This window comes from Engystomops pustulosus, chromosome 9, assembly GCF_040894005.1.
Source record: "Engystomops pustulosus chromosome 9, aEngPut4.maternal, whole genome shotgun sequence".
NCBI classification, from domain to species: Eukaryota; Metazoa; Chordata; class Amphibia; order Anura; family Leptodactylidae; genus Engystomops; species Engystomops pustulosus.
Genome location: NC_092419.1, coordinates 95,873,765 through 95,885,471, shown reverse-complemented (window position 1 = coordinate 95,885,471; position 11,707 = coordinate 95,873,765). Strand labels below are relative to the sequence as shown.

Genomic DNA, 11,707 nt, shown 5'->3' with positions numbered 1-11,707 from the left:
TGCTACCCCGTGTCGCCCGTTTCTTTAGGCTCATGCAACAGGACTCTGGCAGGTGGTTTTTTCTGGGTAATGCAACTTTTCCGAGTATACTGAAGTTATTGCGTATGAACTTATGGCTGAGTGTTTTTATGGCGTTTTGACAAATTATTTTGACGTTGAGGTTAACTAATAAAGCTCTTTATTGTTCTGAATTTTGTAACTGTTTGTTTATGGTCTTCTTCTGGCCCAGACGACAGCACATGGGAGTAGTCCCCCAGGAAGAATTCCTCCCCGGGCCGGGTGACTGTTATGTATGTTGTAACTGTTTAGTTTAGGTGACACCAATTAAATATGATTTAAAACACAACACAAAACACATTAATCTCTACCAGACATTGCTAGGAGAGTAGTTACCTAGCGACAGGCACAGTAGGGGGCATCATGTGGTATACAGCGGTATATAAAAGCCGAGGTCTTATCTACCACAGTATAGAGAGAGGACACATCTATCCCTTATTAGCATCATGGAGGTGTCACTACTGCTATTACTTGGGGTGGTGTCTAGGCTCAGTAGCGGGGATCAGACATGCCCGGGTAAGTACCGTATATACTCGAGTATAAGCCGACCCAAGTATAAGCCGAGGCCCCTAATTTTACCACAAAAACCTGGTAAAACCTATATATTTTTTACTCGAGTATAAACCGAGTTTGGCTTTTTCAGCACATTTTTTTGTGCTGAAAAACTAGGCTTATACTCGAGTATATAAGGTACTTCACCAATTATATTATATGTTTGCATTACTTAAGTTTTATTTATTATAAATGTCTGTATATATATATATATATATATATATATATATATATATATCTTTTTCTTTAATTGATAGAAATGAAAGGTGTAGCAATTGGGGAATCGGACAAATTGTTCATTCTTCGAGGTTGTCCTGGTCATCCTGGGTCTCCAGGGCAAAAAGGAGAAATTGGGGCATCAGGAGAAAAAGGTTGGTACAATGTGAGTAACTTATTGCTTGAATACACTAGTCCTTATATTGTATTTTAGCCACTGAAACATATCTATAGATCATTGGCAAAAGTTTCATCGTGACTCTCACGTCTTTTATTGTGTCCTTCACTTTCAAAAAAATGTGTCTATGGGGCACATTTACTAAGGGTCTGTCAGACGCATTTCCGTTGGGTTTCACTAATTTTTTTGTTTTGCCCTGAATTGCCCTGGGTTTTTGGCGCACGCGATCGGATTGTGGTGCATCATCCCTGGCTTTCATGCGCCACAAACCAGGGGGCGTGGCCGTCGGACAACCTTACTGATTTGGACAAACCACGGAATTTAAAAATCAAATTGTGTCGCAAGATCAGCACTTACATGCACCAGGAAGAAGATGGTGAACTCCGGTGGACTTCAGCGGGGGAAGCGACAAATGCAGGAAATTGGACGCACGATCTTAGTGAATCGCGGCAGCTCCGAATCCTCGTCGGACATTCCGGATTGGTGGCGTCATCGGGACGGGTAAGTAAATGTGCCCCTATGTGTCTGCTATGGGGCACCAGGAGGGTCTCATCTCCATATTTGAGCAGATATTTGATATGATTTGTGTAAGGAAAAGTTATACAATTTTCCAATATACTATCTGTATCAATATCTTACGGTATCCTAGATCTCTGCTTGCTGTCATTCTACAGAATTCTATTTTTTACTTCCAGTGGATAGAAATCTGTCCATGTGATGTGATGGAGGTGCAGCTCCTATTACTCTCTGTGATAATAACGGCTCGTGCACATGCATGTCCATTACATGACATAGACAGATTTCTATCCACTGGAAGTAAACAAAGAAACTTTATACAGGCAGTCCCCTACTTAAGGACACCCGACTTACAGACGACCCATAGTTACAGACGGACCCCTCTGGCCACTGTGACCTCTGGTGAAGCTCTCTGGATACATTACTATAGTCCCAGACTGTAATGATCAGCTGTAAGGTGTCTGTAATGAAGCTTTATTGATAATCCTTGGTCCCATTACAGCTAAAAATTTTGAAAATTCAATTGTCACTGGGGCCAAAAAATTATTTTGTCTGGATTCACAATTTCGACTTACATACAAATTCAACTTAAGAACAAACCTATGGGACCTATCTTGTATGTAACCCGGGGCCTGCCTGAAGCAGGACAGCAAGCAGAGATCTAAAAAACTGATAGGAATTGATACAGAAAATATATTGGAAACTTATAATTTTTACTAATACAAACCATATCAAATATTTGCTGAAAGTGGACAATCCCTTTAATAGATATAAGTATCAGGGATGTGGTGCCGAAATAGGAATCATTTTTAGCTTTGCTCTGGCTACACCAATTCTTAACATATAGGAAGCTAATGCAATTTTTTTTTTTTAACAGGAGAAAGAGGATCCGTGGGGGCGCCAGGAAAGACGGGACCTCCAGGCCAGAAAGGTTAGTAAGAACTGTGGAAGGGTTACTCCTCTTATAAGGCATTATGTAATTGATATATATATATATATATGTTTTTGATATAGGAGAGAGAGGAGAAGGGGCTGTCGCTGAGCCACTATACGGTAAGTTACATTTCTAAATCTGGACTCCTGTTTGGACAAACTTATAAATGTGACTAATCAGAGAGAAGGAACTTGGAAAGCGGAACTTAGATAAATGCAACAGGCACTAAAACGGCTTTAATGTAGATAAGTATACATCACAAAGGACTGCACAACGCGTTTCAGTGTACGCCAGATGACTGGACCAAAACACATTGGGCCACATTTATCAAAAGTAGTGCAGTTTGCCTCACTTATGTGCAGAATGTACCAGATTATTGAATAATGGCGCACGATTTCCAATAATCTTGCGCACCCTCAACTTTTTTGGTGCACCTTTAACATAGAGCGTGTGCCACATTTCTGTCGAGTCGCAATAATAAATGTGGTGCACGGTCCAACTCTGCACCGGAATGCCCCTTTATGGGCATAATTTTGTGGCACAGGGGCCACAGTGCCGCCACTACACAAAAATGGCGCAAACACTTTATAAATACATGTGCAAGCAGTTTGCACATTCTTTTCGGTGCAAAATCAGACCGAAAACTGGCGCAAACGCTTTAATAAATGTGAGTGGCCTTTTGTGATGTATAAAGCCTCAATTTCTGACATACCAAAACAATCCTGTAATGGTAGGATGGAACAACATGGATGGACTAGAAGAACAGATAAGGGAAGTGAGCCCTAAGGATAGATCCTCTTCCCAGATGTCCCTACCTAATTGCCCAGCCTACCCTAAAACGCTAGGTGACAACTGGTCGATATTCCCTTCCTGCACAAAAGTGCAAACACAGAGACAAAGAATGGACAATGCAAACAAAGAAAAGCAGTCAACAAATACAAGTCAAAACAAAGAGTATAGAATGCAGTATAGAATCAAACAAAACTGATGGGTAGAAAACAGGCAAAATGTCAAGGAACCCAAAATATAGAAATCAAGATAAATTCATAGCATAGCAAGGATTCATAGCAAGCAAGGAACAAATGGAGCAAATGGAGGTGAAACTTACATGAGATGTCAGATGATAGGATCAGTTCCCGGATGCCCAAACAAGGTAGACCAGCAGAGGAGAAATGTGGGTGTAGCACGAGTCTCAGCTGACTTAACGCTTTGCATCCTAGAACAAAATCCACAGACGACTGGTGTGGTGGAAATTAATTAAGATAGGTGGGAAGGAGTAAAGCAGTGTGTAGACTAGTAAGGACAGAATGAAACAAACTAGCCCATCCTCAGCCATACTGTATGGAAAGAGGAAAGTGCTGAAGCACACAGGTGTTAGATTTATAAGCACATGTTAGATTTATTCCAAGTGGACCCATCTCCTGGAGATGTGTGGATCCACTATGTAATAATCCAAGGGTTGTATAAGAAGGGATGAAATCTATGATGAACCACAACCAAGTGTTTAGTTTCTAACATTTACACAGCCAGGTCTTAAACTACATGATATGCACATATTTATACTTCTCTGTGTGATGATCTTAAATGGGAACTCTGGACCTCTGTTAATAGGTGTATTTGTGTATCTTCTAGCTGCCAGGAACTGCAAAGAAGTACAGAATCAGGGGGCAGTGCTCAGTGACTGGTACACCATATACCCAGATGGCCACCAGCCCCTTAAGGTCCTGTGTGATATGGACACTGATGAAGGGGGATGGATTGTAAGTATACACATATACAGAATAATATGAATCCATCCTGAGAGTATCCAATCCTACAGAACAGAATATATTGTCCAGACAAGATCTTTTCTTACCTTAGGTCATACAGAGACGTTGGGACGGGTCAGTGGACTTCTTCCGCACTTGGGATGAATATAAGAAAGGATTTGGAAGTCGGCTCAATGAATTTTGGTTGGGGAATGAGAATATTCACCAAATAACTTCAACAGGTAATTAAGAATCTAAGGGTTACCTCCATATTGAAGGTCCTGTCTACTATATTATTGTGTATTCAAAGCCGGACTAACTATAAGTAGATGCTGCTGACTTTTCCTGAACTAGTTAATCTTATTCTTCTTTGCTTCATAGTAGTGACTAGGGATGAACGGACCCAATGGTCGGGGAGTGGGATTGGAGACAATCACAGCCATGGCTAGATGCTAGGGGAGTCAATTTGCCGGGTTGGCTGACAAATCTGCCAATATGTCTGGGTCAATCGGCTGAACCCAAACGCCAAACTTGACCATCAGGTCTGCTCATCTCTTGTAGTGATCTATCATCTGTCTATTTCTTTTTCCAATGGGAAACTATGTATAGTTGGAGGGTGACCCTCCGAATAATGGGGCACATTTACTAAGGGCTGTCTGTTTTCTGTCGGACTTATCACATTCTTTTAGTGCAAACTCCAGTTGTGGTAATAAGCCATAAAGTATTGAGCACCGAGGCTACGAAGAATGTAGGTGAAGAAAACAGATTTCTATTACAGAAACTTTCCGGGGCAGTAAAGAATAAACTAGTTTTAGTAGAAAAATAGAAAAAACATGGCTACCATGGCTGGTATTGGCCACCTTGGAAGTTTTAATTAATGGACACCTACTTATCATTATATGTTTTTAGGCCATTTGATTTTCCCTCTTCTAAAACCCCTGATCTCCTCTATATTTACTTAGGAACATGGGAATTACGTGTGGATCTACAAGATTTTGAAGCGAAAAAGGTGTTCGCCAAGTATACAAGCTTCAAGGTCTTGGATGAATCTGAGAAATATAAATTACTGATCGGAGCATTTAAAGAAGGAACTGCAGGTGAGCGGTGATAAGAACAGTAGGGCTTATTTACTCAGGGTCCCACAGCCGCATTTCCGTGGGGTTTTCCAACGTTTTCGGGGATCACGCCACTGGGATTTTGGTGCATCAGCCGCTGGGCGATCCGACTGATTCGGATTTAACATTTAAATTGTGTCGCAAGATCAATCACTTACATACACTGGGAAGAAGAAGGTGAACTCCGGCGGATCTAATCGGGGAAGCGACACATGCAATTGGGCCCACGATCTTCTCGCGCGAGATGTACATTCCGGTCGGACAATGCACTTTCGGGGATCGTGCAGGACAGGTAAGTTATTGGGGGTCATTTACTATGGGCCCGATTCGTGTTTTTGCGACGGGTTAACCGAATTTTTCCGTTTTACGACGATTTTTCCTATGTTGCTCCGGGATTTCGGTGCACGCAATCGGATTGTGGCGCATCGGCGCCGGCATGCACGAGACGGAAATCAGGGGGCGTGGCCATGGAAAAACCTGACGGATTCGGAAAAACCGCCGCATTTTAAAAAAAAAAAAGTCTTGCTCGACATGCGCTTACCTTCACCCACGATAGGACAGTGAACTTCAGTGCATTCCGATGGTCTTCAGCGCAGCAGCGACACCTTGTGGACATCGGAGGAACTGCCTTAGTGAATCCCAGCCGGACCCGAATCCACCGCAGGGAACGCGCCGCTGGATCGCGAATGGACCGAGTAAGTAAATCTGCCCCAATGTGTCCCAATATATCAAGACTGGAGGGCGGTAAACATTTTCATCTATAAAATCAAAAAAATGTAAAGATGTGTAATAATGGACCCTTAGGGGGTAATTTAGCATTGGTTTTCCTGGGCTTTTTTGGTGTAAAAAAGTCTCAAAGTTGAGGATTTTTTGAGACTAAAAAGTCTCACATTTTGAGACTTTTTGAAAATAAAATCCTAGACAGAAAATAGACCATAAAAACATTTATTGAAGGGCCAAAGCCACTTTAATGAATCTGATAGGCAGACTAGCTCCAAAAATAGACATAGAATGGCCGCAAGGACCTGGTCTAGTGATAAATAACCCCCCAAGTGTCTAACCATTCTGATATCTGATTTGTCTCCTTTTTCAGGGGATTCTATGGGAGGTCTAAGAGACATGAAGTTTTCTACTAAAGATAACGACAACGACCTTAACGATAGCGCCAGCTGTTCTATAGCTTACAAGGGCGGCTGGTGGTATGCCAAATGTCATGCATCAAACCTCAATGGGTTATACCACCTAGGAGCCCACACCTCCAATGCAGATGGCATCAACTGGTACACTGCAAGAGGCCACAAATACTCCTTCAAGCACGTGGAGATGAAGATTAGGCCCATTGGAGAATAATCTCAATATTTGTGTCAGAATTTTTTTTGTATGGATTTTATAAATGAGGCCACAATACAAAGAGTAGGGGATGGGGGGATGGAAATGTAACTTTTTTTGGGGAAGGCTGACTGTGTTTCTTTTGTAATTGTAATGACTACTCTAGCTCTAATTAATATAGAGCTAAATATATTTAGCACTGAAAAATACCCTAAGTCATAATACAGACTGTCCCTTATTATGAGGTTGGTCATAACACCTGCACCGAATGTTCTCTCTAGCTGATTAACAGAGAATAATATAGAAAGCAGACAGCGCCTTTCTCTGTGCGTCACCTTTGTCTCATTATATTATATATATAAAACATCTTTATTGTGATAGTTACCGTGTCATTTATAACGTATGTGGGGGAAACGATTATCGATTTCAAAACGATATTTAGCAATCACCAATACGCAACAAGGAAAGGGAGAATGGATTTACTAGTATCACGCCACTTCATTGAGTAGGGACATACGGAGGGGCAAATGATATTTATCCTCATTGATCCCATTCGACCCATCAGAAGGGGAGGGAAATGTGAAAAGATTCTGAAAAAGTAATCACTGAATTAGCATACACACATTGGACACTTTAAGACCAAAAGACCTAGCGGCAGCCATTGCTACAGCTCCCCCCCCCCCCCCCCCACGCCATAAGTAGCATTAGTAGATCATTTCGATTTAGGTTGTGACATGGGTGATGAATTTATAGGATAAATTCACTGACTGTTTTGCTATAAGTAGTTACCTGGACTAGAAGGGACAATCAAAGGAAAGTGCTATTACAAAACATGAGAGATTGGGGTCAATGATTCTACAAGTCAGAAGAAATTCAGCAAGTAATTCAGATTTTGGAGAGTTATGAGGAGGTTCCAGAAGATGATGATACAATGGTCTTAAAATATTGGGATTGGCAAATATACTATAGATCAGTGATGGCAAACCTTTTAGTGACCGAGTGCCCAAACTGCAACCCAAACCCCCCTTATTTATCGCGAGGTGCCAACCAAAAATTAAAGCAGTAACTTATTGCACCCTGTTCTTCAACAACTTTCAATCAGATTGGCCTCCTGAGGACAGCAACACAGTAGAAAAATGCAAAATTTGCATAACTTTAGCTTCTTTCCAGTGTCCCTCTGTAAACAGAGAATCCTCCAAGGATAATTCGGCCCTGTCTACTCATTCTCCCTCTTCCTACAGTTCTAAGTAGAGAAGCAAGTATCAAAATATGTCTGATAACAGCATCTTTTAAGTGGCTTGCAACTACAGGAAGATTCTTTAAGTTCTGTCTGGTGTGCTGGGGCGATGTCCCGGGTGCCCACAGAAAGGGCTCTGAGTGCCACCTTTGGCACCCGTGCCATAGGTTCGCCACCACTGCTATAGATTCTTGTACATGGAAGTAGAGTAATAATAAAATGGTTGATGGACTTCAGAGTTTGTCTGGTTATGCTGAGGTGTGGGATGTAATGACTACAGTCTATTAATAAATGTTGATTTTTTTTGCTCAAAAATAAATTATTGTTGTATAAATTTATTACAATAAATTTGTATACAATGAAAAATAAGACATCCCCTGAAAATAAGACCTAGTGCGTCTTTAGGAGCAAAAATTAATATTAGATACTGGGGCTTATTTACTAAGGGTTCCGCAGTCGTTTTTCGGATGTTTTTGGGTATCACGCCGTTAGGACGGGTATTTAGAAGGGGATTGTGTCGCAGGTGACCGGATTTTGGCGTAGCTGCATTGGCTTTCATTCGACAGAAATCGGGGGTTGGGCCAACGATCCGATTGATTCGGACTGAGCGGGGGATTTATGAGTAAATTTTTGTCGCAAGATCAAGCACATACACCGGGAAGAAGAAGGTGAACTCCTGCGGACCTGAGCGGGGAAACGACACATGCAGGATATCGGGCGCACAATCTTCTTCAATCGCGGCACAGTGCATTCTCGTCGGGGAACGCGCAGGGACGGGTAAGTAAATGTGCCCCACTGTCTTATTTTCAGGGAAATAGGGTGGCACTATAAAGATGTTTACAATGTAGGACAGAATAGCCCCCATCAGCTGGATGCATTCACCCAAATGAATTCTACATGTCAAAAAATCCCTTATGGATGAAGGTTGGTGATCCATCTAACCACAGCCCCCATAAAACATTTATATACTGTATATGTTTAGACCTGGAGAGCAAATCTAATGTCATTTTATAGCTATATGGTCCAGAAAGGGTTAAACATGTTTGTGCTTTGTTGCTTTCTACAGCTTTTATATGCTGACAATGACAGCAGTAAAGTACACACAGCCGGTTGCCTGGTTACACTGCAGTAAGCACAATGTGCCCTGCTCCCCGGCTCTAGCCTCTCTGGGATTGATTATTAGGCCTGCCTTCTAGACATGGGTAGTATGCAGCAGAGAAAGCTAGCTCGGGGAGCATTTGTAATTACTGTTTACATAGACTGTTTTATAATATCCTTACACATTGATATGTTGCATTCAATAGATATTCTAATGATTGACGTTTTTACACAAACAGGCTTTTAAAATTATGCAAATAAACCTGAGTTTATAGGGTTATTCTCATGAGGACCAAATTCTTAAATATACTCAGGATAACAAAATAACATATCTAATTCACTATTATTAACAAAAATCCAGCATTTCACAGATATAATTCCAACCTGTCACCATCAGACCTGGTGTATACAATTTTGGTTGTCGTGGGATCCAACCGTAGATCTACTGATTATGGTCGGGCCGGACGGATTCTTCTCATGAATAGCTTCTCTTGTCTGCACACTGCAGTGCTTTCGGCCTTCAGGCTCTCCTCCCCCATTTCAAGACCAGCTCAGACACAGGCATTTCCTGACAGCAACCGCGTGCACAGACTTACTCTACAAGCTACATATAAGATAAAGTCTTTATGGGGTGGCAGTCTGTATGTGTTATAGCTGAAATGTAGCAGGCTGACAGTGTTTGTTATAACATAGATGTAGCAGAGTGTCATTGTGTGTTATTTCCACCTCATGGATCTCATCATCTCTCTTTTTCTCTGTGTCAGATACTAGTACAATGTTCAGAAGCTAAACAAAAAGTGTAGAAACCTGTACCCTGATACTATAAGCACATTGTCAACACACAGCATCTCATAGCAATAGAGGAATCATGAAGTGTCAGTGTATGATTCCGCTCACTCTCTCTGGAATTTTGCACTGACCATCACTAAGTGATAGAAGCTAAAACAGCAATAAAACTGAGTAAAATTGTAAAGCAAAGGGTTAAAAATGATCTTTATTGTGTAACATTACCAGGGGGTGAAAATTTAAGAACTTTCTTTCATGGGCAAACCCCTTTAATGGAGCCCCACGGCCACATTCCATATGGGTTTCCAGTGAAACGCAGGAGATTGTTGACAAGGACTACAGCCGTGTGAGGGGTCTTAAGCCAAAATACATGATGGTGGGTATATCGAATAACACTAGGTATAACACCCATGTAAGATTCCTTTAACACTTATTTTGGGAATGCCACTTTTCATAGAAAGGTGTTTATTCAGAAAGGAACATTTCTGCTAAACCAGTAAGTGTGAATTGTCTCTCCATATCTTAGCACTGCATCAGCTACTTTCCCAAATTACCAGAGCCCTAATGAAATTATCATCTGCAGCGGCGTTTCCATAGCAGTTACAAGGTAAAAGCCCCAGATAGAAGCGTCTCTGTGGGGGTCATTTATTGTGGCCAATCAAACAGAAAACTGGCAGTGCTTTTTGTTTTTCCCTTTCTGCACCTCTTACGCCTTAATTTATGACGTGTCAGAACCACAATATTGGTGTCTTCCAACTTTCTTTTTATGTGAGCAAAATTGTGGTTTCGCTTGTGAATCCAACAGTTCTCTGGCATTTCTATTTTTCCGACTCATTTTATGGCGCAATTTGTTATGACATTTTATCACTCTGGGGATCTTAAAGGGAATGTCCACTTTAAGCACATTAAATCGGATAATTGATATTGTTTGTGTGATGAAACACAATGGGGCAGATTTACTTACCCGGTCCATTCGCGATCCAGCGGCGCGTTCTCTGCGCTGGATTCGGGTCAGGCCGGGATTTGTGAAGGTAGTTCCTCCGCCGTCCACCAGGTGGCGCTGCTGCGCTGAAAAGCATCTGAACGCGCAGGAATTCACCGAGGCCGGCCAAGTGAAGGTAAGCGCGTCCCGAGCGACACATTTTCCGTTTTTAAACGCAGCGGTTTTTCCGAATACGGGTTTTCGTTCGGCCACGCCCCCCCGATTTTCGCCGCACGCATGCCGGCGCCGATGCGCCACAATCCGATCGTGTGCGCCAAAATCCCGGGGCAATTCAGGGGAAATCGGCGCAAATCGGAAATATTCGGCTAACATGTCGGGAAAACGCGAATCGGGCCCTTAGGAAATGACCCCCAATACATTTTCCAATATACTTTCTGTACCACTTCCCCTATTGTTCTCTAGATCTCTGCTTGCTGTCATTCTATAGGAAGCTTCTATGTTTCCTTCCTGTAGATATACACCGGTCCATGGTCATGTGATGTCCCACAGGTATACGGCTCGTTATATTACACAGTTTTGATTACTATCTCTGATATAAAGAACCGCGCACCTGTGTGAGATCACATGACCATGGGACGGTTTTTATCTACAAGAAGTAAACGATGAAGCCTCCTGTTGCATGAAAGCAAGAAGACATCAAGCAGAGATCTTGAAAACAATGAGAAATTGATACGGAAAGTATATTGGAAAAATGTAGAACTTTTCAATACAAAAACAATATCAGTTATTCACTGGAATATTCCTAAATTGTACAACCCCTTTTATAGATGCTGGAATTGTGCAATGTCTCTTGAGCAGGTTTTTCATTTTTTTTTCACACATCCCACCTTCTTGGATGTCTCCATCTTGTAAATGAGATTGGGGTGTGAGGTCTTTAACCATGGAAGTCAAATTTTCTTAATATTCCACAGTTTTGCTTTGTCTTGTTTTCAACAGCG

General features: G+C 41.8%; 1 protein-coding gene across 1 annotated transcript; it reads left to right on the top strand.

Moving 5' to 3' along the window:
* Nucleotides 1-455: 455 nt before the first annotated feature.
* On the top strand, nt 456-8,141 carry LOC140077181 (ficolin-1-like). The gene is made up of 8 exons (XM_072124137.1): nt 456-573; nt 867-980; nt 2,397-2,450; nt 2,534-2,572; nt 4,086-4,213; nt 4,314-4,443; nt 5,164-5,298; nt 6,410-8,141. The coding sequence occupies exons 1-8, from the start codon at nt 504-506 to the stop codon at nt 6,664-6,666; spliced, it is 927 nt and encodes a 308-aa protein (XP_071980238.1). The 5' UTR covers nt 456-503; the 3' UTR covers nt 6,667-8,141.
* The last annotated feature ends 3,566 nt before the right edge of the window (nt 8,142-11,707 follow it).